Source organism: Brassica napus, chromosome C3 (genome assembly GCF_020379485.1).
Source record: "Brassica napus cultivar Da-Ae chromosome C3, Da-Ae, whole genome shotgun sequence".
Taxonomy (NCBI): domain Eukaryota; kingdom Viridiplantae; phylum Streptophyta; class Magnoliopsida; order Brassicales; family Brassicaceae; genus Brassica; species Brassica napus.
The window spans coordinates 10,784,722-10,812,300 of NC_063446.1; the positions used below are offsets into that span (position 1 = coordinate 10,784,722).

The window sequence follows — 27,579 nt, forward strand, 5'->3', positions numbered from 1 at the left end:
ATATTAACAACATGCCTTCACATTTCGGTAATATGTTTGGTCTACGGAATCAGGTTCGAGATAGGCGTACACACGAAGCATTGAAAATGATTTAATCGAAAATATTTGGAATAAGTTTGGTAATGATGAAGATGTATAATTATTGTATGTTTGCTTTTAATCATTGAATAAATAAAATTTTTAAATTTAAATGTTTTACAAATTTTATAATTTTAAATTCCTAAGGACTCCATATTGAGTAACACCATTGGGCATACATTTTAGAGTCAAATCCTTAACTATTCAAAAAGCAAAAAAAAATATATTATATTCCTAAGGACTCCAATGGTGGGCAACACCATTGGAGTTGCTCTAAGAACCACAGTTAAGAAACTGAGGTTAATCATAGTCTAAGTCTCTCAACAATAAGTAAAAGTTTTTTCTACAAAAAAAAACGTTTCTCACTTTTTCTACCATCTATCTCCTACTTTTTCTTATTTTTATTATTATATTTGTTGAGGTACTTTTGATTTTTCAACCACTGCGGGTATTCTTTGATCGGCTTTAGGGTAGGTTTTTCTCTTAGGTTCTGAGACGCGACGAGTCCTCTCTCTCTGATGTCGATTCTGATATGTCAGGGATCGTTTTGTGGTCTCGCCGGCCGAATCAAAACAGTGATATTCCGGGACGGCATCGGGACGCCGGAAGAGGTGGGAAAGAAAGTGTTATAGGTACGGAGACAGTGATGTCGACGTTTCTGTTTGCAAATCATTAGGTTGAATGGGGAGGAAGGATAATAATGAAGCCATAATACTCAAGCACAAAACACAGCGTTCGACTTAATTATGGAACCAAATATGGAGAACCCAAATCAGACCAAACACCAAACCCTATACGACAATAATTTGGGATTCTTAACTCATGATCTGACATTTCTTTGTTTTTTTTTTTTTTTTACACTTTTCGGCTAAGAACAGACTTCTGTATCTTTTATGGGAAAAACGCCAAATAAATCATCAACTTTCAAAATTAGGCCAATAAAAGCCTCAACTAATTAGTAAGCCTTTTAAATCCCATATTTTTGAAATTTTCCCATTTAAATCCCGAATTTACTTTGACCAAGCCATTTAACGCATCTTAAAAGTCAACTGTTAAAAATATATTAACATCGTTAAACATTGAGATTACATCGTTTTAGCCTAATGAAACTCTCCTTAAATCCCCAATTCTCAAACCCTAATTCCCAAAATTAGAGATTCTCTTTTTTTTTTCCCAAATCTAAATTCTTCTCATCAGTGCCAAACTTATGTTTTGATAAGAGAACGAAATTCTTTTTGATTACTTGTGTGTTTGTGAGGTTCTGAAACAGAAGCCTTTTTGGCTATTCTTTTGAATATGGGTTGATGGTCTTTTATTGTTTGCGTTTCTGGTCAATTTTTCTCTTCGTGTTGAAATATGTTAAACTGTAGTTAAACATTGCGTAAGTGTTGCTAAAAAAAAAACATTACAGTTTACACTCTTTTAACTCATATTCAAATTCAAAGACAATGTAGCTACATTAACTTCAGTTATGTTGTGTTAGATCACTAGAACATAGCCGTGAGGTCCCACCTGTATATATGTTCCTCTTTTGCCTTGGCTTGAAAGTTGGTTGTGTTCTCGTTCATAATATCCAACTAAGTAAGGTTATTTGCAATTATTTTTTTAAGGAAGTTTATGTTTAGGTCAATGTAGTTTTAATATCTAACGGTGTTAATATGTTTTTAACAGTTGACTTTTAAGGTGTGTTAAATGGTTTGGTCAACAGAAATTTGAGATTTAAATGAGAAAGTTTTTAAAATATGGGATTTAAAAGGCTTGCTAATTAGTTGAGGCTTTTATTGGCTTAATTTTGAAAGTTGAGGATTTATTTAGCAGTTTTTCCTATCTTTTATTTAAGAGCCGGTTATTAGTTTTTCTTAGTTAAAAACTAAAAAATGATTCTTAATCGAAGGTAAGAACCCCTTCCTAAAAACCCGAAATAATCATGGTAACAAATCGGATAAACGTGGGATCCACCCTAACAAAGAGATGCGACGTGGATAGGTTTACGAAAGAGTAAAATTTCTCCTATTATAATATAAATTTAATAAAAAGCTAATAAAAAAGAAAGAGAAAAGAGAGAGAAAACTTGTATTTCAAATAAAGACCGGATAAAATCTGTCTAGAATCTCTCTTAACTACAAGTCTTCTTTGTAGAGGTTTTATTTTCTGTTTCAAATTTAAATTTAATTATTTCATAAATACATAATACTAGTAATAATACTTTATAGAAGATAAACTGTAATCTTACCGTTAAGATTGCTCTTAAGTCTAGGAAGTTATGTTTTTTAATGATATTTATTGAACTTTTTCTGTTAAACATTTATCCTATCATAAATGGTTTTGACTTATGACAGATAATGAATAAAAAAACTGTTTTAATGTTTTAACTTGTTTTAATTATTCAACGACAATTATATCTAAAAAGTAACGGATTGTTTTGTACCAAACCATAAACCAGAGTAGTCCCTGATTAACAGTTTAGCTTTCATGTTACTCCCTCCGTTTCATATTAATAATCGTTTTAGAGAATTTTTTTTGTTCCAAAATAAATGTCGTTTTCGATTTTCAATGCTAGTCTTATGCAAAATTTATTTTTCTATTGGTTGAAATATGTTTAGATGTATAGGTAATAGTATTTTTTTATAGAAAATGTATAAAATTAATTGTTTCTTTAATCCGTGTGCCGAAACCTAAAACTGACACTTATAATAAAATAATGAAACAGAGAGAGTATGTCCTGTCCTATCTTCGCTGTAAGCTAAAAAGACTACCATAATTCTTAACCAAATCCTTCAATTTAAATATCAGAAGAGTTGAGTATAACCATCATTACGCTTCTGGGATACAATCAGAGAGGACACTGTTGAGGAGATTCAAGAATAAAAACGCTAATATTCTTGGAATTAGATTCTTATAGATAAAAGAATTAGACTCAGCAACAACTCTTAGATCCCAGAAAAATGGAGTTCTCTTCTCTGATTGTATCAAATCATAGAAAGCATATTGCACTTGTGTTCATTTGTTTAGTATTAATCTTGAAGATAGCCTTTGTTTCTTCTGACAATCAGGAGAGCCAGGTACGTTATAAATGGTCGATTTATTTATCTAAAATTTGTGCTATTTTAATATTTTCGGTGATGGTATATATATATATAGATTTACACGGTCCATTTGGGTGAGAGGCAACATGATGATCCTAAACTTGTTACTGATTCACATCATGATATCCTCAGATCGCTTCTTGGAAGGTAATTTAATCATGTGCATTTGGTGTATTCTTCCCGAAGATGCATGAATGTTGTGCGGAAAACATTGGGTTATGATCATTTGAAATATTTTGACTGATGATGCAGCAAAAAAGCTTCCCGTGAGTCTATGATTTATAGTTACAGGCATGGCTTCTCAGGCTTTGCAGCGAAGCTCACACCACCTCAAGCAAGGGAACTCTCAGGTAAAATTTGATGCCTTAGAAGCGTGTTGCACAAGAATTAGGTCAAACTCGGAAACATTTCTAATTAAAATATTCACTTTGGATTCTGTAATAGAGCATCCGGATGTTGTTCATGTGACGAGAAGCAAGTATATGAAGCTGGCAACAACAAGGGTGAGTGATTACTTGGGACTCACTCGAACCACTCCAACTGGTCTCGTCCATGAAACTGACATGGGAAGTGGAGCAATCATAGGAATCCTGGACACAGGAATATGGCCAGATTCAAAGTCATTCAGTGACAACGGTCTTGGACCAATCCCGGCACGTTGGAAAGGAAAATGTGTTTCAGGAGAATGGTTCAACGCATCATCAAACTGCAACAGAAAGTTGATAGGAGCTAGATACTACGCAAAGGGTCTCCTCGAAAATTACAATGGGACATACGATGCGGCGGAGAAAGGCGAGGTCATGTCCCCATTGGACGTAACCGGTCACGGGACCCATTGTGCATCGATCGCCGCGGGTTCTTTCGTCCAGGACGCAAGCTTCTTAGGTCTAGGCTCGGGAACCGCCAGAGGCAGCGCCCCGCGAGCCCGCATAGCTTCTTACAAAGTTTGTTGGAGCAAAGAGGTGTGTTACGCACCGGATATTTTAAAGGCCATGGATCACGCCATTCGAGATGGCGTCGATGTTATATCGATGTCGCTAGGATCCACGATACCGCTTGATTTCGAGGTTGATAGAAGTGATTTCGCTATTGGTGCTTTCCACGCCGTTATGAAGGGGATTCCCGTGGTATGCGCTGGCGGGAACGATGGTCCCCATTCGCAAACCGTCTCGAACGTTGCTCCGTGGATCATAACGGTCGCGGCTACGACCATGGACCGAGAGTTCTTCACGCCCATCACTCTTGGAAACAATGTAACCGTACTGGTACGTGTGCTTGTGATCACAATAAAACCGTTGTAGCTGGCCGTTTCATTTAACTCTCTATTTTGTGTGGGGTATCATTCTCAGGGTCAAGAATCTCTATACACGGGAAAAGAAGTCGGATTCGCTGATATTGTTTACTTGGAAGACTTGACAAAAAATGATTTTCTAGCCGGTAAAGCTAAGGGCAAAATCTTGTTTGCCTTCCAAATAGAAAATTCATTAGATATTGAAGAATATGCAAAATCTAATGGCGTTGTTGGCGTCATTATTGCGTCGAATCCATACGACCATATAGCACCGGGCACCACGGATATCCCTTATGTCTACGTAGACTTTGAAATTGGGATGGACATTATGTTGTATTTCAAAACAGCCAAGTAAGTTTCTCCTCATTTCTCTATATGTAAGAATTCTTTTTGATGTAACGGAGTTTTATTTTATTGTAATGATTTTCCGAAGATTTCCAAAAGCTAAGATCAGCCCTACCAAGTCATTCGTTGGCCGACCCTTCTCGACCAAGGTCGCAAGATTTTCGTCTAGAGGTCCCAATTCAATATCTCCTGCCATTCTCAAGGTGAACTATGAGCTCCTTACTTACTTACTTTTTGCTCTCTTAATTACATTCAGTTGTACTGAAGTTGGCTTGTGGTTTTAAGTACAGCCTGATATAGCAGCACCAGGTTCAGGTATACTTGCAGCCGTACCATCAGAAGAAGGATACGGATTCAAGTCGGGGACATCGATGGCTACACCTGTTGTTTCAGGAATAGTCGCACTTCTTAGACAAAAACGCCCTGACTGGTCTCCTGCTGCAATCCGATCCGCTCTCGTCACAACCGGTAAACATACATTTACTTTTCATTCACGCAAATATATTTGTTTCTTGCTCCCGAAGAAATACGTTGTGAGTGACTGATAAACATCGCAGCATTACAAACGGACCCATTCGGAGAGCCTATTTCAGCGGAGGGTTCCCCGCGTAAACTTGCTAGCCCGTTTGACTTCGGAGGCGGTCTGGTGAACCCGGGGAAAGTAGCAGACCCGGGACTTGTCTACGACATGGGCTACGATGAATATGTTCACTACTTGTGCTCCGCAGGCTACGAAAATAAATCCATCTCAAAACTACTTGGAAAAATATACACTTGCCCTTCTCCAACTCCATCCATGCTTGATGTCAACGTGCCTTCCATCACGATTCCATACCTCAATGAAGAGATCATTATAACTAGAACTGTGACCAATGTTGGACCGGTTGGTTCGGTTTACAAAGCTGTGATCGAAGCGCCTCTCGGTATTAAACTTCAGGTGGGTCCTGAGACTCTAGAGTTTGGTCCCAACACCAAGAAGATTACATTTACGGTGAAAGTCTCCACGACTCATCGATGGAATACTGATTATAACTTTGGGAGCTTGACTTGGACTGATAATGGAGCTCACAATGTTAGAATACCTCTTTCTGTGAGAACAAGATTTTCTAACTTGAAGATATAACAAAATTATTAATATTATCGAATAATAATTATAAAATTATACCAATGTGTATTTGCATTCGTTATCTATCGGAACGCAATGTCAATGTGACAATGATGAATCGTATAATATTTATGTTTATAATAATGTCCAGACTGCGGAAATGATTTGTGGGTTAGGACTTTCATACTTTTTATAAATAGGTCTTTTTTCTTCTTTTTTATCGGCTATAAATACAAGATAAACTCTCTAAAATAATACTTCATGAATTAATAAGACAATAAATAAATAATTATTTCAGTGTTAAATTGGGATACGTTCAGAACTTTCCAAGGAGCTAGCAGGAATGAAGAGTTCTACACTCTCCCTTTTAACCTCAACCGCTTCTTCCCTCCTTCATAAGTGTTACTCTTTCTTTGTTTCTTTTTGTTTACCAAGAGTTTCTGTTGTGTGTGACTTATCATCACCACCAATATTAATTTACCTAATGAAAATATCATTTTTTTGAATCATTTCAATATCTAACACTTCTTAAAGACCTTATCTTCAGAATCTAATTTTGGTTGGGTGGCAATAGAGCTTGCTGCCAAAAAAGATTCCATGTTACACAATTAGTGATTCATATTTGCTTCTTTCTTCTTCATAACATTATCTGGTTCATTTAGGAGATTACTATTTATTTTTTGGTTAGTCTGTAATGGTTTTACCGGTTTAGTAGGCTCACGTTAATCCCCTCGGCAAGGTAATTCGAATTATTATTATTTTTGGTCGAAAATCAAATATGAATTCGTAGTTGTATATAATTTTTTTTCCTAACAATATATAGAATATTGAGGATAAGAACCAGGCCGGCTTAGACAGGAGCACAAGCTATCCTATTTTTTTGATCCAATTTGTTACCCCCATATTTCTTAATGAATAAGAACCCAATTTTTTACAAAAATACATGCATTTGCATATGAAAAATAAAAAAAGGATCGCAAATTCTTTTATATGAAAGTATTTTTAATTTATAACAGTTTTATTTTTCAAAATAGTTTTGGTATTTAAAAAAAATATCTATCAGATTTTTTTTAAAAAAATATTAATTTAAAAATTAAATTTTTTTTTGCCTCAAGGTCTATGACACTAAAGCCATGCCTTGATAAGATCAATACTCATGACTCATAAGCATGCCTCAAGATGGTGTTTAACTGTATTTATCTTAATTTAACTTTCTAATAGTAATAATATTTATTTTCCTTTTTCCAAAAAAAAAATTGATTTACTAAATTGATTAATTTATTTTAATTAAAATGTCTTAAATTTATTATTTTATTTAACTATTTTTCCTCTGTTATTGGTTTTTTACTCAAAATATGTATACACAATAACTGATTGACAAATGTTTGATGAAAAATGGTAAGGAGTAGATAATAAAGGTATTTTTATTCCTACCTTATATAAAATTAATTTGCATAATGTATTAGTTGCCAATTTACTTTTGTATTTATAGGATAAAAACTGTCACTTCACCACATAATTAAAATGAATTAGAGTTGATAATAGTTGTTCTCATCTTCCCCAAACATTTTATGTTATTATCTTGTATCTATTTTTATATAGAAAAGGGTACCGAACTCTCTTGTGTGAGCTCATCCTTAAAATGTTTTAAAGAAAGAGACTTTCATTAACTCAATAAAATATCTACGCAATGGTATTTTCGTTTAACTGACTAAAATCTAGCTGAAGCGTCTTATCAAAGAAGAAACACAAACTGAAACCGAAGAGCAACAGATTAGAGAGCATTTGTAGCGGCGCTCATCCGTTTCCGGCAAAGGGTTTAGATTCAATTGTCTGATTTATCATTCTTCTGAAATAAAAACGAAACCTTGTTGAGATTTGTTGTTCTCAGACATAAAGTTCGTTGCTTTCCTCTCATTTGTCACTCACCTGGATCTTGATTCTGGTAAAGGTTCGATTTTTATTGTACTTTACGACTCTGCTTAACAGTAATTTGAGCATGTTCTAGCTATTACAGGTTTTTTCAGTTTTGGGTTTATGTCCAACTCTTTGCCTGATACAATCATTCTTGATCTCCTACTTTGTAGGAACTTGGGAGTTCTTGAACTAAAACCGCTCCTCGTTTGTTTTTGGTGTATATATGAATGAAATGGACACGAAAAGTTGTTCAAAATCGATCACTGTTTGTGAAAGTTCGAGTGGATCTGTGCCTGAGGCTGTGATTGTAGTCTCTGGTCTCAACAGTGACTCTGTCTCAAACCATGTATTGATCGAAGAGCAAAAAGAGAATGATTCAAGAATGGGGAAAGATGGTGTTGGATGCAGTAACGTTTCAGTGCATGCTGTTCACGAGGAAGTTGCAAATAACGTTACTGCGGTAAGCTGTCACGAGAGTGATGCTTCAACAAAAGAAAAGGCCAAGGAGTTTCACGTGGTAGATCTGAGCGGTGAAGGAGAAAGTGATAACGGGCAAAGAATCTGCAGGATCTGTCATTTTGGTTCTGATCAAACGCCGGATAGAGTTTCTGGCAAGTCAGTAAGTGTAGACTTGATTGAGATTGGTTGCAAATGCAAGAACGAGCTTGGCCTTGCCCATTTTCATTGCGCTGAAGCTTGGTTTAAGCTCAGAGGAAACAGGTAACTTATTCAGCTCCTCTACAAGATTCAGCATTAAGTCAAATTTGATGTAATCTCTGTTTTCTTTTTTTGTAGTGTATGTGAAATCTGCGGTTCTTCAGCACTGAATGTTCCAGTAAGGTTGACGGAGGAGGAGTGGAGCGAAATAAGGGACGGTACAACGGATGAAGGAAGAAGACGTGGAAGTGGACAATCTTGCTGCATTTTCATGGTTTTTCTGCTTACTATCATTCTGCTTCATTGGTTTTTCAAGAAGATGAGTGGTTACTACCAAAACACATAAAATTAATTTGTTAGTTAATAAGCATATATGTTTGTAACTTGTACATCCTATTCTGACCCTAGACTATATGGAAACAGAAGAAGATAGAATATAATTTCTTTAGATCAAACTCTGGTTAAGAATTTTAATAAATGGCCAAGTCAGAGTTTTTTTTACTCTTCATTAGTAGAACAAAACCATTTTCTGAAATATGTTTTATGGCTTCAGACTTAAACATAGTGTGTGTTTTTTTCCTTCAAACAATCAAGAAGGGCGTTCATCTCATCATGTATTCATGTGTCCATGCCTTACATATGGGCCAATGTGGTTTACATGTGATTATATCCCCAAACATAAACGCATGGCCGGTCTTGGACATGGACAAATAAAAGCACATGGTCCTCAAAATTTTAAAAATAATTTACATAAATATAAGCTCTAAATTTATGAAGGATTTTTTATATAGTAATCGTCTTTTTTTTTTTTTTGAACAAATATATATAGTAATCGTCTATGCTTCTCAAATTTTATAAAAGAAACACTTTTTGTTAATTTTTTATTAAATTATTTATAATCTCTAAAATTTTAGGACCATATGTTCTACAAACGTTCTATAGATTGTTTTGAGTAATACCACAGCAACGAACATAACTGGATTGCATGATAGTTTAAGAACCGGAAATTGATCCATACACTTGATGACTAATAAAATAACAATTTCCACAAAGGAAAGGTAAAAAACCTTGCTTATTAGACCAAGAAAAAACACCTTGCCTTTTGCCAAAAAAAAAAAAAAAACCTTGCCTAAAGATATCAGAAGATATATTGTGTTTGCATGGGATGAATTGCGGGGCAAATCTCCTTTGGCAGAGAAACATTTTGCTTTCATCTCAAGCAATGCCAAAATCATCTGCCATAAGAGTATTCGCCCAGTAATGCAGCCATACATTGATGATCTCTCTTTTTTCACAACATCTACAATACTTTTTTATGTCTTCTTACTGTTTCGCTCACTTATATCTGAGTTATTGTAAACTCATGCTGGACTAGCAAAGTATATATAGTTGAAGAAAGTGCATAAATAAAAGCATATTCCGTGGCAGATCCCATGTTTCATAGAGCATATGTGTATAGTATAATCCTAAAGACCAACCCCTTCATGCGGTCCTCATGCTTCTGATTCGGACTTTAACATCCCAATTTACCAGGCCTTTTTTTTAAAAAAAATATCAGAATTGCAAAATACTTTGCTTGTGAATTGTATACCAAGTTTTGTGGATTCATGTTTCTAATAGGAATTGTCCCATAGTATATGCTCTTTGTATCAAGGTTTATAAATACGTTACATAGTTTGATTTTTTTCATTTGAAGCAGTCAAGTGAGAGAGGGGGAAAAGACTAACATTTGGTAGAAAAACATTACAGGGTGAATCCTCTATTGGCAGGAGACGCTGATGACTATACATTTTGTCATCATTTTCCTCTGCCAAAGGATTTTGCCTCGCAATTTTTTAATACCTTTATTCATTTCTTCAATCTACTAGACCAAGGTTCTCACTCTAATGATGTGTGTTAGAGTCGTCGCTATACTCTAAATTCTGAAACTTTGATATATAATGTATGTTGTTGACCAAAAAAGAAGAATGTATTCATATAGATAAAGAAAGAAACTAAAAATTGTCATCCAGTGATCGATGTTATTGAGGTAGATTATATATTGTTACCAAATACGTACATTTACGATTTGTTATCAATGCAGTAAACACAAACTATATTGTCGAATATTCTACTGTGAACAATCAACTCCATTCTTTTAGTTCGAACCTTATCTCTTTGATAGGGGCTTTCACACAATTAACCAAAGAATGCTCTCAATCATAAAGAGAATCCAAAACCAAGTTCAAAAGTCAAGTTAAAACGATAGAACGGTTTTACAGTTTTCATCATAACACTTTGAAATCTAACTTCTTCTTTTGAAAAGTGGAATCTAACATGTTTCTGAAACAGAATTGTCATAAAAATAGTTTAGACGTTTAGGGAACCTTATGTTCGATTAATTTGTGGAGAGAACTGTTGATTGCCTCTAACTATATACCTTTTACGATATTTCTAGTTGGCTACATCTGTCGTCATAAATTTTGCTAACAAGAAAAAGAAGAACAAACGGTTAGATACTATTCTAAAGCAAATATATATGTGTCGTCAAACTAATAATCAAGCACACTATCATGCAAGCTAATGTTTGTTGTACTTGGATATATCATATACTTAATGAATATGCTTTCAGTGCATGCCTCTGAGGCATATGGTTAACTTTCATTTTGGCTTTTTTCAAAGCAATATAAATCGTAAAATCTCAAAATTGAGTCAACTGATACAAGAATATATACGATATATATAAAGTATGACATTTTATTGAAGTAATTATATTCGACATAGTGACATACTAGAGCATGATTAACCCGGACTCTTAATTTGGGGTTCTTAACTCATGATTTGAAACTTTTTCTATTTTTTTTATTTTTTTTATATTTTTCGGCTAAGAGCCGGCTCTTATATCTCTTATTTAAGAGACGGTTCTTCTCTTTTCTTAGTTAAAAGCTAAGAAACAGTTCTTTACCGAAGCTAAGAACCACATCCTAAGAACTCGGGTTAATCATGGTAATGGGCTGGTCAGTAAAAGTAAGACGATATATACCCTAAAGTGGTAAAGTTGACTTAATTAATTGTAATTTCTTATATATATATATATGTTTTTATAATGAGGATATCATTAACCCCAGTTTCTTAACTATGGTTTTTAGAATTGGGTAAAAGACGGTTCTTAGCTTTTCTTAGATTTTAACTAAGAAAAGTTAAGAGCTGTCTCTTACCTGAAAAGTGTAAAAAAAACAAAAAATGTTAAATCATAAGTTAAAAACCCAGGCTACCGGGGTTAATCTTGCCATTAGTACGTACTTCAGTCTTCTTTAAAGTGTAGCATTGCTATGGATAAGAGAAATTGTGTAATTGTGAAAGTGTACTACAATTTACGAGTTTGTATTCCTGTGAAATTTATAACTTGAAGGTAACTTGACCATGAAGAAGCCATATCTCTCATTTAAGGAGTTGATAGGTGCCAAACGTTCACAAATATAAACACAATTGCAGACGATTAGACACAGTTGGGAAGATTAGATAGATGAGTTGAAAGCTAAATGTCCAAAAGAATTCAATCTTTAACACCTGCCAACACAAAAAAAGTTTGTGGGGTTTCAGTATGAAAACCTGGAGAGTACAATACCATGGATCTTCCATTTCTAAAGGATCATGTTACACTGATAAAGTAAAGAAGAACAAAAATGTGGAGACTCAGATAAAGAATACTCAATGCTCTTATGGCCACAAAATATCAGAAGCATAAACGGATCATTCCTTAAGAGATTAATTATATGTGCGTAGGAGAGATTTTATTCTGATCGATGGATAGTGCCATTGGATATGCTTCTTGCAGTGTTATATATAGACACAACACAAACAAGTATGTTAGTAGAGAGAGAGATGATATAAATCTAAAGATATATGGAGAAGGTGCAAATGCATTACAGGGCAAGATCTCCTTTGGCAGGAATCCATTACTTCAGTCTTACATATGCATATATGTTTGTGGTGAGCTCTCTGCCAAAGGAGATTTGTCCGGTAATTCTTTTGCACCAATATCTTACATATATATATTTTTTTTTGGATAAACGGATTTAATATTTTTAGTGGAAGTGGATACTACATTCTTGGATATATAGCTAGTAGAAAAACCATTGTAAGCGTCAATAATTTGTTTTAAGCACTAGATGTTAGTGGATGCATGATGCATCGCATGAAGTTCATGAAGCGGGGTAAGTGAAACCATTGGTTAACTAATTCATTTTAATTTTTCACATCTTTATTTTAGTATTCTTAAAAACTTTCAAATTTAATTTGTTTCTGATTAAGACTTCTTTTCTTATTTTTACCATCGTAGGTGTGATTTGAAAACTAGGAGATTTCATTATATATGTGTTTCTCAATGATTCTCGGAAAAATACTCACAAAACTTCATTTTTTTTTTAATTTGATTAAACATAGAGTTTTGGTAAGCTATATGATTGCAGTGTATTTCATTATATAATGTGTTTGATTTAAACAATTTTCACATTAAGTAACTATCCCTTATTTAACTATTTTGATTTAAAACGGCCTATAAATTCTAACTTAGCCGGTCAAATGTGTCAATCCCGTGTGTGCGAACCTTCCCTACACTCCACAGTCCGTTGAGGGTAAAATGGGCATATAACTGCGTATATAAAGAGAGCACTGCATGACAATTGGCAAGTCACAAAATTTTGATTCTACTCTCAAGCGGTTATCTATCAAGTGCGAAGCGAAACAAAGTTTCTCCCTTTTCGATTCCTCTGGGTTTGAAGCGGAGAGAGGCGATTGAGAGATTCCGTGTTTCTAATCGGAATCCGTAATCGAAACCATGGCTCACCACTCAGACTCCGACGACGAAGATTACTCCTACGACGATGAACAGGATGAGCCGAGAAGCTCACGGAAGAAGAAGAAGAGGGGAAGATCAAACCCAGATTCCGCCGGCGGCGCGCGTGGGAAGAAAAGAAAGCCTTCGGGCTCCATATTCATAGAGGATGACGTCATCGTAGACGACGAAGAAGAAGACGACGACGACGTCGAGAACGGTAAGCCACGTTCCAATTTGGCCTCTTCCATGAAATTTTAAACTAACAAGGAACTCACAAATCGTCTTCGTTCACTTTTCGGCTTAATTAGGGTTTACTCAATTGCCAGCTGTCTTGCTTTCTTGCGAACTCGTATACGTTTGATCTCTTGTTCATAGGTGATTTGTTGTTGTTTAACTGTATAGGTTTCATCGAGCATGGTGAAGCCGACCTTGGTGCTGAGGATGTTGTTGGTCGTCACAGGCATTTCCACGAACCGGCGGCGTTTCGTTCCCGTGTGGGTGCTGAAGAGTATCTTGATTTTATGCAAGAAAAGTATTCTAACCCTCGTACTGAATATGACGACGATGATGATGATTATGAAGACGAAGCGCTTACCGAGGTTGATCAACAAGCTCTTTTGCCATCGGTCCGTGACCCAAAGCTGTGGATGGTCAAATGTGCGGTAGGACGTCGCCTAGTTCTCTTTTCATCCCGTATGTTCTGTTCTGTAATAGAGCACTGAGCATTATTCTCCACTGCAAATTACAGATTGGTCGTGAAAGAGAGGTTGCTGTTTGTCTTATGCAAAAAGCGGTGGATAGAGGATCAGATTTCAAGATCAGATCTGTTATTGCGCTTGATCATCTTCAGAACTTTATATACATTGAAGCGGATATGGAGGCTCACGTTAAAGAGGTATTGTTAGCTGCGAAAGATATTCTTTTTCTTTCCTCTGAATCGATGCTGATTCTTTTTTTTCGTGGTTAATAATAGGCAATCAAGGGCATGCGGAATGTTTTTGCAAATCATAAGATTTTACTTGTTCCGATAAGAGAAATGGCAGATGTTCTTTCTGTAAGGAGTAAGACAGTTGAGCTAGCGCGTGACACATGGGTTAGAATGAAACTCGGGATATATAAGGGTGACCTAGCTCAGGTACGATCCGCTTTTCATGTGGTTTTACTTGATAAAACTTCTTTGAAACCATGCTGATGTGAAAGTTCTTTACAGGTTGTTGATGTTGATGATGTGCGTAGGAGGGTCACAGTCAAGTTAATCCCAAGAATTGATCTGCAGCTTCTAGCCGATAAGCAGGTATGCAAACTATGGTTGTTGATGTTCTGCTTTCTTTAAACATGTAAAATAATTGTTCTGGCACATTTTTTTTCTTGGGCATTTTCAGGAAGGAAGTGTGATTGTCAAGAAGAAAGCTTTTGTTCCACCTCCACGCTTCATGAACGTGGATGAGGCAAGGTACGTACTTCTATGCTTGTTAGCTCCTTTTGAAGCAATCTTTTTGTTATGAGTATTCAATATTTGTAACGTGCCATTAGGGAACTTCACATACGCGTTGAGCGCCGACGTGACCGGATGACGGGTGATTACTTTGAAAATATCGGTAACATGCTTTTCAAAGATGGCTTCCTGTACAAGAAAGTATCGACCAAGTCGATTTCTACTCTGAACGTTACACCAACATTCGATGAGCTTGAGAGGTTTAAGAAAGCAAACGAAAATGGGGAGATCGACTTTGTTGATATGTCCACTTTATTTGCAAATAGGAAAAAGGGTCATTTCATGAAAGGTGATGAGGTTATTGTTATCAAGGGAGATTTAAAAAATTTGAAGGGTTGGGTTGAGAAAGTAGATGAAGAGAATGTTCTTATCAGATCCGAGATGAAAGGTCTTCATGTAAGCATCCAAACGCTTTCATCTTCTAAAAATGTTGCAGAAAGTGAAATATGATTCTAAAATGTTGCAGAATCCTCTTGCTGTAAATGAGAGAGAGCTTTGCAAGTACTTTGAACCTGGAAATCATGTGAAGGTTGTTTCTGGCACCCATAAAGAAGCAACCGGCATGGTTGTCAAAGTTGATCAGCATGTGCTTTTCCTTCTAACTGATACGACCAAGCAACAGGTAAGGCAATTTTTGCCTTAATTTTTGACAAGGGCAATGAATAACATGGTGATTAAATATTTATATATATACATGTTCAGATTCGCGTCTTTGCCGATCACGTCGTGAAGAGTGCAGAAGTGACTAATGGTGTCACAAAAATGGGAGAGTATGAACTTCATGATCTTGTGCTTCTAAGGTAAATTGAATGCCCAACCATCTCTAGTGATGACATTGTCATGTGTATGAGAGATTTATTTTACACGTTGCAGTAACTTGAGCTTTGGAGTTATCATAAAACTTGATACTGAAGCTATCCAGGTAACCTTCTAATTTTAATTGTGGATACAATCATACGACTGTTATTGGTTATAAAGTTTTTTTTTTCTTTCGCGATATGTAGTAACTCTGTTTTAAAAACTTATTCAGGTTCTTAAAGGGGTTCCTGGAAGACCGGAGCTGGCTATTGTCAAACACGGAGAAATAAAGTACAAAATTGAGAAGAAGATCACTGTGAAAGACCGTTACAAAAATGTTATGACGGTGAAAGATGTTGTCAGGGTCACTGAGGGTCCTAGCAAAGTGAGTTCCTTTGCAGTCAAGTTTGTTAGCAAACTCTTTAATGTGTTATACCAATTGATTTGCTTCTGGTAGGGTAAACAAGGTCCAGTGATGCACATCTACAAAGGAGTGTTGTTTTTACATGACCGGCATAACGTTGAGCACGCTGGATTTGTCTGCGTTAAATGCTCATCTTGTGTTCTTTCCGGTGGATCATATTCTGGCGCTGACAGAATTGTAAGTTTCTTTCAGCAGGTTTGCCTATCTTTTTTCGATTGTCCACGAAAAACAGTTTCAGTTTCTTGTTTACTTTTCTACTCTAGGTTGATTCTTTCTCAAGGTTGGGCAATTCCAAGCCACCAGCCCATGTGCCTCCATCTCCAAGAAGATTTCAACGGGCAGACTTGGGATATAACTGTATGTTAAGATCTTATCATGCTATTTTTTGTTGTCACTTGGAGTTCCTTTCATTTGGTTTCAGTTAATATATGCATTCTTGACTGGTCAACTGCAACCTAGATGTTAAAAGAGAGATTATTTCGCTATATATGACTTATTCTAAAGCTCTGGGTGGTTCAGTAATTTAGTTTGGGAATGGATCTAGTTTGAAAGGTTTTTATCAAGTAAAAATCGTTCATCGTTTATAACTTGTATGGTTGCAACTGCAGCTGGATCTGGAGGAAGACATTTGAGTGGAAGAGGAGCAAGGGGTAACGATCTTTTGGTAGGTGCTTATGTGAGAGTTCGTCTAGGGCCTTACAAGGGATATAGAGGTCGTATAGTAGAAGTCAAAGAGAAGACAGTGCGTTTGGAACACGAGGCAAAGATTGTGACAGGCAAAGCTCTCCTCTACACACACATTGGTTGATGCATGTTGAATGTATTCTAACTCTTCTTTGTATGTACAGTTAATAGGGACGCGATAGCAGATGGGAATGATAACGTAGCGACACCCTCTCAGTATAATATGGGAAGCCAAACTCCTGTGCATCCTTCCCGGACTCCACTTCATCCTTGTATGACTCCAATGCGGGATTCTGGAGGTTTGTTTTACCTTAGTTCCAATCGTTTTTGTTTTGCTTTGTTTGGGGGTCTCTACTTTACGTATCAAGCTACTGTATATGATAATTGTATGTAAAACTTCAGCTACACCTATCCATAATGGAATGAGGACACCCATGCGTGATAGAGCTTGGAATCCTTACACGCCTATGAGTCCTCCTCGGTACGTTTTTTATACAGACATGCATGTATATTTTTTATTTGTATTTAATATTCACATTTCTGAAACTGTGGTTGTTTATGTCTCAGGGATAGCTGGGAAGATGGAAACCCAGGATCATGGGGAACAAATTCACTGTATCCGGTAAGAATCGATCTCTTACATATTGATATAGCTTAGTGGTGATTACTAGTTAAGAATTAAATTAATCCTCCTCTATTTCCTAGCCGGATAGTCCTTATTCGCGGCCATATGAAGCAGCTACGCCTGGATCAGGATGGGATAGTAGCACTCCTGGTCGTAGTTACAGTGATGCTGGAACACCAAGAGATGGTATGGTCTCTACTATATATCTTTTATGCATTTGTGGTTTTATGCTTTACAAAACTTGTTCTGATGATCACATACTTGTTTCTCATGCAGCTAATGTCCCAAGTCCTTACCAACCTATGACACCAAGCTCGGCTTCCTACCTACCTAGCACTCCTGGTGGACAACCAATGACTCCTGGAGCTGATCTCGATGTCAAGTCTCCAGATATAGGTGCCTGACTCTTATTACTTTGTAAATGAAAATTAAATCTCTTGCTTGTCTTGATTCCTCTCTAACTATACATATCTTGAAGCTTCCACTTCTCTCTGTTCTTACCTTTCTAGAAACATACCATGACCAGTGATAGTGTATGTTTACTCCAACTCTAAATAGGAATTGTTATACTAGGCTTTTTTGGCAATAGGGTTTATACCGTTTGTGTCTTGAATCTCATATCATCAAGTTAATAAGAAGAGCTTTTGGATTCTCATATTTTTTTTTCTTAACTCGACTAGGTGGGGACGCAGAAACATGGTTGATGCCTGGTATATTGGTCAATGTACACAAGGCCGGACTCGGAGGGGATAGCAATGTGGGAGTCATCCGAGATGTTCTTCCGGTACGTCCTCTTTATATATATGCAACGAAAATATTTTTTGGAGAAACATTTAATTGGTGTTGTTTTATAAAAGACTCATGTTCCTCTGTTGTGATAATTTTTTGGGTCATCAGGATGGGTCCTGTCTAGTCGCTCTTGGAGACAGAGGTGAAGGCGAAACTGTTATGGCGGTACAGAGGGAAGTGAGGTTAGTTTGTCCGAGGAAGAATGAACGAGTGAAGGTTGTAGGAGGCAAGCATCGTGGTTCATTAGCCAAGCTCATTGGTCTGGACGGATCTGACGGTATAGTCAAGCTAGATGACACACTCGACGTCAAGATTCTAGACCTGGGTTTGTTAGCCAAGCTAGCTCATGCGTGACTGACCCCATTTTCTCATCAAACCATAGGATATATCTAGTTTTGATGATTAATTGCTCTCTGTATTTACTTCTTTAAACCTTTCTATCACCTATTCTCTATGTTTGAGGATTAAACAAGTAAAGATTAAAAATGAAGTGTAGAATCCAGAAACAAGAATGAAACTGTTGAGAAGATGGCCTTTTATGTTTTTGCTATACTGGAAAAAACTTTGAATCCGAAAGCAAACTGTGCTAGAATTTCTAGTATGTTTTAATTGGGATCAAATGCATATATGTTTGTGTTTGCGGAGGAAAATTTTGAGAAAATGGGACAGACATAACCAAGTGCTTATGTTGATCTTCAAGGCTTCTACATTACACAGGCTTTATTTCATTTCTACACATTCAAGGTACTGTTTTCTCTCATAACAATCAATACACCTCAATGTTCAAAACTTCATAGATAAGACTCGTCTATTGATATTTTGGGGGTCTTTTTAATGAACAAAAGTTTACATTTCAAACCAAACAAAATATATCCACCAACATAACATGTTTAAACGCAGTTCAAAAGACGAACCATTTACAATCGTTGACTTGTGTAGTTGAGAAGATGAAAAAGAAAACAAAATCAATAAACAACTTGTTTAATTCTAAAGCCCATCTAACAAAAACTCGGCCCAATAAGGATGGTCTAAGAACCTAAAGCTGACGTGGCGAACAATGATTTGTTATACTATCGTGTCGAGCATATTTTTCTCACGATTTAGCATTAATCAATAAATTCAAAAAAGAAAAAGAAATTAAGTATAAGAGGAAGACCTTCGTCTTCGTTGACCATCAACAACACTAAACGCTCTTTCTTTCTTTCTCCGCCGTGTGTAAGGCTAAAATTATCAAAGCCGTCGGTCTCGGAGGTGATCGCTCTTCTCCTTCTCTCTACATTCCTTATAAACATTTCGGATCTCTGATTGTTTCCCCTCAACATTTTCTTGCTTGTGGTACAAATTGGGTGGGTGGCATTGATCAGATCTGTGTTGATTGTTGATCTAGCGTTTCTTAGATCTGTTTCGCATCTTCTATTTATCGAATTTTATATATGGATCAATAGATCTGGTGTTTAGATCAACCACTTGAGATAAGTAAAGTTTGCATCTTTGTTCAGATTCATTGATTAATGTGTAATGCTGACGAGCTAGATTCGTTAATTTTGTGGGTTGTGTTTGTTGGCATGTAAAGCTTACAACTTTGGATCGATAGATCTGATGTTGTAATTTCTGATTGAATGCAGGTGAACTTGGATCAGGTTGATTTGGTACTACATCAATGGGAGGAGGATTTAGAGTTTTGCATTTGGTGAGGCCGTTCTTGGCCTTTCTGCCTGAGGTGCAGAGTGCTGACAGGAAGGTGCCTTTCAGAGAGAAGGTTATCTACACTGTCATCTCTCTCTTCATCTTTCTTGTCTGCAGTCAGCTTCCTCTCTATGGTATTCATTCAACGACGGGTGCCGATCCTTTCTATTGGATGCGTGTCATTCTTGCTTCCAACCGTGGGACTGTGATGGAGCTCGGTATTACTCCTATCGTCACGTCTGGGCTCGTGATGCAGCTCTTGGCAGGTTCTAAGATTATTGAGGTTGACAACAATGTCCGTGAGGACCGTGCCCTCTTGTAAGTAACGTTGCTGTTTTTGCTTTACAGTGCCTAGAATGAACTATCAGCATTACAATCTAGAGTTGAACTGTGTTTGTGTCCTGCTTGATTTGATCATGTCTTGATATTTGTAGTTCTTACCAAATATGTACTTGAATGAACTGTTTTCAGTAAACCGTAGAGCTGTGCTCGTGGGAGTTCTTATTCTGTTTTTGGACTTACTTTGTAGGAATGGTGCTCAGAAGCTTCTTGGTATTCTGATTGCCATCGGTGAGGCTGTTGCATATGTTCTTTCTGGAATGTATGGTCCCGTTGGACAGCTTGGTGTTGGAAATGCCATTCTCATCATCCTCCAGCTTTTCTTTGCCGGAATCATTGTTATCTGCCTTGACGAGCTTCTTCAGAAGGGATATGGTCTTGGCTCAGGAATCTCCCTTTTCATTGCCACCAACATCTGGTACGACGAGCTCTTCCTTTCCTTTTTGAATCCCTATCACAAGATCATTTTTGGTAAATGGGATTCTTAGACACTTGAAATTGATGACACGCAGTGAGAGCATTATCTGGAAGGCATTTAGCCCAACGACCATCAACACCGGTCGTGGAGCTGAGTTTGAAGGTGCTGTTATTGCATTGTTCCATATGCTGATAACCAAGTCCAACAAGGTTGCAGCTCTCCGCCAAGCGTTCTACCGGCAAAACCTTCCAAATGTTACCAACTTGCTCGCCACCGTCTTGATATTCCTGATTGTGATCTACTTCCAAGGTTTCCGTGTGGTTCTGCCTGTGAGATCAAAGAATGCCCGTGGGCAACAGGGTTCTTACCCAATCAAGTTGTTCTACACCTCTAACATGCCCATCATTCTCCAATCTGCTCTCGTCTCAAATCTTTACTTCATCTCTCAGGTACATACATTCTTTCCCCTTCATTGGTACGTACAGTGAACTGGCTACACAGTAACATAATGCTAACATGGAATGCGTGGATCAACAGCTTCTCTACAGGAAGTTCAGTGGAAATTTCTTTGTAAACCTATTGGGACAATGGAAAGAATCTGAGTACAGTGGGCAATCTATTCCAGTTAGTGGTCTGGCTTACCTCATCACAGCTCCAGCAAGGTAATGCAAATTATCTTCCAATATCCATTTTAATCCATCAAATTGTTATATGCATCAATCGGTTCAATGAATAAATTTTACTATATGGTTGCAGCTTCTCGGACATGGCAGCTCACCCGTTCCATGCTCTGTTCTACATTGTTTTCATGCTCACTGCTTGTGCTCTTTTCTCAAAGACATGGATTGAAGTCTCTGGATCTTCTGCTAGGGACGTAGCTAAGCAGCTCAAGGTATTAAAATCAAAACAGCTCGCAATACATAAACCGAGTACATCATACATGGTGTGTTGGGTATTTGATATTGAAAAACTCCATGCGTGACAGGAACAACAAATGGTGATGCCTGGACACAGAGAGTCAAACTTACAGAAGGAGCTGAACAGGTATATCCCAACAGCAGCAGCTTTCGGAGGAGTGTGTATTGGTGCACTGACCGTTCTGGCTGATTTCATGGGAGCCATTGGGTCGGGGACTGGAATTCTCTTGGCGGTCACAATCATATATCAATATTTCGAGACCTTTGAGAAGGAAAAGGCAAGTGAACTCGGCTTCTTCGGGTTCTAAGTTAGCCTAGCTTTGCTTAGCAAAGGGAGAGTTAAAACAGAGAAGGCACTTTAGCTTCTGTGCCAGCCTCAAATGGTTGGAACAGACCGTTTGAGGATAGCATTTGGGGTAGACTTTTTTTGTTGTTTAAACAAAACTTTCACTTGTAGTCTCTCTTTTTAATATAATTTTATGTTTTTATGTTACTTTAAAAAGTTGAATACCTGATAGACACTTTTCTAATGTATGTTTCTAGGAGTTTCAAACATGATCGAATAAACAGTTTTACATTTTTGAATTAAAAGAAGTGTATCCCTTGTGGCAAATCTGGAAAATCATGAAGATGTCTTCAATAATGTCATGGGTGATCTTATTTCAAAGTCACGGAACCTGAACCTACAGTTTTAAGTTAACACTATATATATATATATGAAGCATTTATGTTGGTTAATGCTAACGATAATGATAATTGTTAAGTAGCCAAAGAATATAAGCGCGACCATGAGTTTCCCAAGCAGACTCTTGACCCGTATAAGGAAAGCCAGTGAGAATTCAAAAGCATAAAAATGAAAACTGTTGAACAAAAACCGAAGATACTATACAAGTTGGAACACAAAGACAAAGCTATAAAGCCTATAAGCCTTTGCCTTTTTTTTCTTTGGTTCTTTAGTTGCATTGATCAAAATTTGAGTTTGCTTGTTTTCAAAGTATACAGAAAGAAGATGACAAATACACTCACAGTGACATGGTGAGGATCCGTTCTTTTCTCTTTCACTCTCCCTACCCAACAACTCAAATAACCGATAACCTATATAACTGGCTATCAGCTTTATAGCCACGGCTACGTGACAAGTACACAAAACCCATGAGGCTGAAACTACCTAGTAAGAGTTTTGCCAGAGGTGCTGCTGCTGAGTTTGCTTTGAAGGTTGGCCTTGCGAGCCACCCTCCCTTGGGTTTTGCTGTTGGTGCTCCATTGACATTCCGGTCTGTGACTGATAGTAGTTTGGGTAGCCAAGCGATCCATATTGCTGTTGCGCTTCTTGCTGAGCTTGTCGAAGTTGCTGAGCTTGCTGTTGTGCTTGAAGGCTGTAGTACGCATTGCTCTGGACACCAGACATTGTTTGAGAACCAGGTCCATGAACCCATAGAGGCGAGTTATCATTCTGAGATTAAAAAAAAAAATCAGGTAAAAACAAAGATCTTTACATGCAAGTGTCGAGATGAGAAATACCTGCTGTTGTTGTTGCTGCTGAAGTGACAATAGATGGTTGTTCTGTTTGTATTGTAGACTCATGATGTCTTCATAACTGAGTGTTGCCCCAGTAGGAGCTGCCTGTTGTTGTTGTTGTTGTTGGTTAAGAGGGAAGTTTCCGGGTCCAACATTGTTTGAATTCCCAAACCCATACGCGGAGGAGATAGGGGCAGAAGTTACTGACTGAGGCAAATTACTGGCTGAGACGTTGTTTTTGTACTGCGGAAGCAAAGCGGCCAGTGACGGGTGGTATGGGCTATTACCAGCAAATGGCATGTATGGGTAGCTCTGAGGCATCAAAGGATAACTCATCATGTTGGCAAAGTGAGTTAGAGGCACAGTATGCTGAGAGTATGGATGCATTGGTAGCTGTTGAGTAGCAATATTGGCACCGGGTAAGTTCTGCTGGCTTGGCTGCGTTGTTTGAATACCACCACCATCTCTGAGCGCCTACGTGTAAGAAAATATAACCAAAACACTTTAAATCAAACAGTTTGATGGACTAACCATTCATTGTTCTACTACTAATACATTGCAACATGAAAGACAGAGATATGCTATTTGATTAAAAGAAGCGTTTCAGTCTACAGACAAGGGGATCACCTCTGGCATAGAAATGCTTTGGCCACCTTGTGAGGAATCGTTGCTTCTTGATGGCATGGACTGTGCCCCTGGGAAAGTCGTGTACTGAAGCTCAAGCTCCCTCGCACTTTGTGCATTCTGTCCCAATAGAGTGTTTGGAACAGAGTTTGAATACCCTTGCTGAAACCAATGATGTCAACCAAGATTTTATAAGGATATGATTAGTATCATACAAAACCATCTTTAAAATATAAAAGGACGTTCTCTTAAAAGCTATAATCCACAACCATAAGCTGAGAAACCTTTGGGAACTTGGTCATAATATATGTAGCTTACCATCACATTTGTTAAAGAGGTAAGATTCTGCATCTGATTATGCATGCTCGTCTGTGAAGCATCAAACGCAGTATTCATCTGCTGCTTGGCGTTTTCATATGCATACTCTTGATCGGATTGAGCAACGGTGTACTGGTTCTCCTGATGAACGGTTTCAGGATTTTCTGGCAACAAATCCTCCCCCTGAGATTCTGAAGAATCATTGTAATTTTCTGCAGTAGACGCATGGACCCTGTTTCCATTGGACATGCTTCCTAAATGTTCATCTCCATAGAACTCGGTATTTCTGTTCACAAGACGATCAAAATTAATGGTTAATACAAAGGAAAAGAGGGCAGAAACTAATTAGAAAAGGAAAATCAGTAATAAGGGCATGCCTAGCATCAGAATGTTCAATCTGTGGAGCTATATCAGATGCCTCTTCTAAATTATTGTTCAAAGGTCTTGATCCGAAGCTTCCAAAGCTTAATTGTGAGCATTCTTCTGTATAGACTAGCAGATGATCTGGAATTAAGACAGCAGGTCTATCCTCATCATGGGAGGAGTGTTTATCATGGTTCTCTATGCTTAATTCTTGAAGGTTGGCAGCAACAGACGAAACATTATCTTGATCTGTATCAGAATATACACGCTGAAAAGGTTTAGCATAAACCAAATACAGGAGAAGCCTAATTAGTCTACCTGAATTTCAAATTTGAAACCAAAAGACTAGACAAGATGTTCTCGTTCCCCACACTAACTAATATGATCAAGTTACAGAGACACATGGTTATTCATGGCATAATAGCAGCATCAATGAGGTGTGACCTTTCATTACAAATAACATTCAATCAAGCATCTGACAAATTATGTGCCACTATGATCAAAACAGTGTCGAACCAAGGTCTTATCTAGACATGCTGTTGGAAACACTTATTCATACCTTTCTGGTGCTCAACAGGATGGTTCTGAGTTGTTTCGTGTCTGTATGTATTATCATCAAACTCAGATGACACTCCAGATTCATCTTCTGGAACAACTCCATCAGCGACAGTGTCAGCCTGCACCTGATCTCTTCCATGATTTCCAAAGGGACCATTATCTGCTAACTGTGTATCTTCCCATTGGCCCTTCAGTTGATGATCTCCTCTACTGGACTGATAATCTGCTGGACCGCTGCATGTCTCTGACTCAGTTGGTGCCACTGATACAGAAGCAGTGCCAGGAGCCATTGGCTTCTCAATCGAAGGCCATTGATCTTTTACAGGTACATGTTGATTTGCAGCACTTTCATGCTCGTGATTTTTCTGAGAGTTGGTTTTCTTGCTATGGGGTCTACCCCCCATTTTCACAATGTCAGCCATAGACATCTGACCCGCAGCTCCAAACCATGGAGTTTGCTGTACAGAAACAGGCTGTGATGATGATATACCCGAGCTAACAGTTGGCGTTTTACTGTCCACAGCAACGGAATCACTGCAAAACATGTACAGTATACATTAGCGACCTGCGACTCAAATGTAGAGATGAACAAAAAGTATAATTCTCGAAGATGCAGATGCACAGCAGACAAAAGTAATTCGAAAGAAAATAAAATAGAAGCAAAGTAGTCACTAATCATAATTAGAGTCATTGTTTAAAAGAAAGAGAACACATGACAGTATAAAAATACAATAGAGCCGTGGAAGATCAGCTAATGGACTACACTGAATGTCATTTTTGTGTGACATTCATATGGTGTTTCCTTCTCTTGGTTTAATAGCATATGAAAAGATCATATGTTCTTCATTTGCGACATGTCATGGTTCCCTACCCTTAGAGAAGGTTTTGTTTTTTCATACAAGAAAGATGAAGTGGGCGAACCTGTGTGGTATCTGACGGTGGCTGGATACTCCAGACGTAGAAGAAAAAGAACCTGCATAAGTCTGCTTCTCGCTCTCTCTCTTGTTTGTAGTTTTTCCTTGAAGCCTTCCCGACTCTGAAAAAATATTTAAAAAAATGTGAAGAAGGATTCAGGGGATTCAAGTTATGAAAGTTTTCCTATCGAGTATCTAAATCCAAAAAGAAATGTACATACCACTAGAGCCGAAAGAGGTAGCTCCACTTCTTCCAGCATAACGATCAGAACCACCTCTACTCCCACGGTTGTAAGTGTTGCTATAGCCTCGTGGCCGAGAATCCGGTATATCCCTATTCTGAACAGCAAGCAAACTATATAAACTTTCCAACAGTACAACAAAATGAAACAAAAACAACATCCAAGACCAAGTAGCATATGAGAACAGTAAATAAATACAGGTGTCTGAAGTCACTTTTTCAAAAAAAAATCAGTGAGATAAACATCAACCACATGGTTTGAGCATTACACTTGAAAACAAAGGTGCTGGTTGGTTCACTAAGTATCTGATTGAAACACAACCATAGAAAAATATAAAATCTTACCTCTTTCTTCTTTTCTTTTTTGCTCTTAACCTCATGAAAAGGATCTGGATATTGAAAGAACATGAATCAGTATCAACTATCATGATCAGATATTAGCTACATCTAAAAGTAAGCACATAGTACAAAGCGTACACAAAGTTTGCTGAATGCAAAATGGCATATGAGCTGGCCAAATGCTGAAAAGTCAAAATCTTTGAATACCTAATCAAGAATCAGTATCAGAGCTCCAAAGGGGTACACAAAGTCTATTGAAGACAAAATGGTATATGAGCTGCTCAACGAGAAGGTTAAAATGCTGAAAAGTCGAAACTTTTGAATACACAATCTAGAACCCCTAATCAATACAAACTCTCAGTGACAGCATCTTCATAGAATAGGTGTAAAGCGTAATCATCTACGCATTCACTTCCTGAAATGAGAGAAAAGGATTAAGAAGAGAAGAAGGGAGGAACCTTGGGAGAGGAGGCGATTGACGGCTTCGTTAGGATCCATGTTACAGTCTTTGAGCACGGCGTAGATCTCTGCCTCAGGGCAGCAGTTCACAATCTCTTTCAAACTCTGTACCATCTTCCTCGACCCTGACGGGATATCTGAAACCCCGTTATAGCTTTTCTTGCCGCTCATCTTCTCCGTCGTAAGCTCTCTCTCTCTCTCTCTCTCTCTCTCTCGCTCGTAATCAGATCTGAACAAAACAACGTCGCGAAATGAAGAAGCGAAAGAGAGAAGGTTTAACCAGCGAGAGCAAGTTTCTACCCTCTGACCAAAGGAAACCCTCTCTCTCTCTCTCTCTCCTCGTACGGTTTTTTTTTATTTTATTTTTGTTTTGTTTTACTCGACTCGACGACCATCATTATTGGAGTTTATTCACTCTTTTTATTACTGCTGTGTTCTGTCATCATCATATGTTTGATGTTCGGTTTAAATAGCTTTGGTTTTTTTCCTTCTGAACAACAAATAGCTTTGGTTATATTTCGGTTCAGTTTTTAGGTTTTAATTGACTTTTATATATGTTTGGGTTGGTTCAATTATTATACATGACCTCGGTCACAAACATCCGGTTTGCAACGGTAAAAGCAGTTCAAGCGGTGCAGATCAAACGAAATAAGTGCAGATCAAGCGGATCATGCAGGAGAGATGCAGATAAAGCAGAACAAATAACTTTATAAGTTATGAATGACAAAAGCAGTTCAAAAAAAGTAGATCTCCCGCATATGCAGTTCTCCCG

General features: G+C 37.5%; 5 protein-coding genes across 8 annotated transcripts; 4 read left to right on the plus strand and 1 right to left on the minus strand.

Annotated features, from left to right (window-relative positions):
- Window positions 1–3,078: 3,078 nt before the first annotated feature.
- Window positions 3,079–8,073, plus strand: LOC106405155 (subtilisin-like protease SBT3.16). The gene is made up of 6 exons (XM_048752474.1): window positions 3,079–4,429; window positions 4,514–4,806; window positions 4,889–5,003; window positions 5,091–5,268; window positions 5,358–7,856; window positions 7,993–8,073. Exons 1-5 carry the CDS (start codon window positions 3,458–3,460, stop codon window positions 5,921–5,923), a joined length of 2,124 nt encoding a protein of 707 aa, XP_048608431.1. The 5' UTR covers window positions 3,079–3,457; the 3' UTR covers window positions 5,924–7,856; window positions 7,993–8,073.
- LOC106443484 lies at window positions 8,046–8,934 on the plus strand. Its single transcript, XM_048752473.1, has 2 exons — window positions 8,046–8,542; window positions 8,618–8,934. The coding sequence occupies exons 1-2, from the start codon at window positions 8,046–8,048 to the stop codon at window positions 8,823–8,825; spliced, it is 705 nt and encodes a 234-aa protein (XP_048608430.1). The 3' UTR covers window positions 8,826–8,934.
- Window positions 8,935–13,138: 4,204 nt separating this feature from the next.
- Window positions 13,139–18,689, plus strand: LOC106402752 (putative transcription elongation factor SPT5 homolog 2). The gene is made up of 21 exons (XM_013843537.3): window positions 13,139–13,515; window positions 13,701–13,960; window positions 14,047–14,193; window positions 14,272–14,433; window positions 14,509–14,592; window positions 14,681–14,751; window positions 14,832–15,189; window positions 15,260–15,415; window positions 15,496–15,593; window positions 15,667–15,715; window positions 15,824–15,976; window positions 16,049–16,192; window positions 16,279–16,372; window positions 16,624–16,791; window positions 16,864–16,998; window positions 17,102–17,180; window positions 17,267–17,321; window positions 17,405–17,510; window positions 17,601–17,720; window positions 18,005–18,108; window positions 18,222–18,689. Exons 1-21 carry the CDS (start codon window positions 13,299–13,301, stop codon window positions 18,465–18,467), a joined length of 3,006 nt encoding a protein of 1,001 aa, XP_013698991.2. The 5' UTR covers window positions 13,139–13,298; the 3' UTR covers window positions 18,468–18,689.
- A 508-nt stretch (window positions 18,690–19,197) lies between these two features.
- LOC106406107 (protein transport protein Sec61 subunit alpha-like) lies at window positions 19,198–21,966 on the plus strand. Of its 3 annotated transcripts, none has more exons than XM_048752471.1 (7): window positions 19,198–19,364; window positions 19,733–20,117; window positions 20,329–20,556; window positions 20,651–21,005; window positions 21,094–21,218; window positions 21,313–21,448; window positions 21,542–21,966. In XM_048752471.1, exons 2-7 carry the CDS (start codon window positions 19,774–19,776, stop codon window positions 21,779–21,781), a joined length of 1,428 nt encoding a protein of 475 aa, XP_048608428.1. In that variant the 5' UTR covers window positions 19,198–19,364; window positions 19,733–19,773; the 3' UTR covers window positions 21,782–21,966. The 3 variants fall into 3 exon arrangements, with proteins under 3 accessions (XP_048608428.1, XP_013702155.1, XP_048608429.1); XM_013846701.3 differs by having other exon boundaries at window positions 19,206–19,364; window positions 19,739–20,117; XM_048752472.1 differs by having other exon boundaries at window positions 19,295–19,459; window positions 19,739–20,117.
- A 343-nt stretch (window positions 21,967–22,309) lies between these two features.
- LOC106406512 (RNA polymerase II degradation factor 1) lies at window positions 22,310–27,240 on the minus strand. Of its 2 annotated transcripts, XM_013847195.3 has the most exons (11): window positions 26,807–27,049; window positions 26,487–26,555; window positions 26,355–26,398; window positions 25,990–26,107; window positions 25,776–25,890; window positions 24,856–25,388; window positions 24,311–24,545; window positions 23,934–24,219; window positions 23,619–23,777; window positions 22,995–23,465; window positions 22,310–22,926 (listed from the first exon to the last, which is right to left on the minus strand). In XM_013847195.3, exons 2-11 carry the CDS (start codon window positions 26,512–26,514, stop codon window positions 22,642–22,644), a joined length of 2,274 nt encoding a protein of 757 aa, XP_013702649.2. In that variant the 5' UTR covers window positions 26,515–26,555; window positions 26,807–27,049; the 3' UTR covers window positions 22,310–22,641. The 2 variants fall into 2 exon arrangements, with proteins under 2 accessions (XP_013702649.2, XP_013702648.2); XM_013847194.3 differs by lacking the exon at window positions 26,487–26,555 and having other exon boundaries at window positions 26,807–27,240.
- Between the last annotated feature and the right edge of the window lie 339 nt (window positions 27,241–27,579).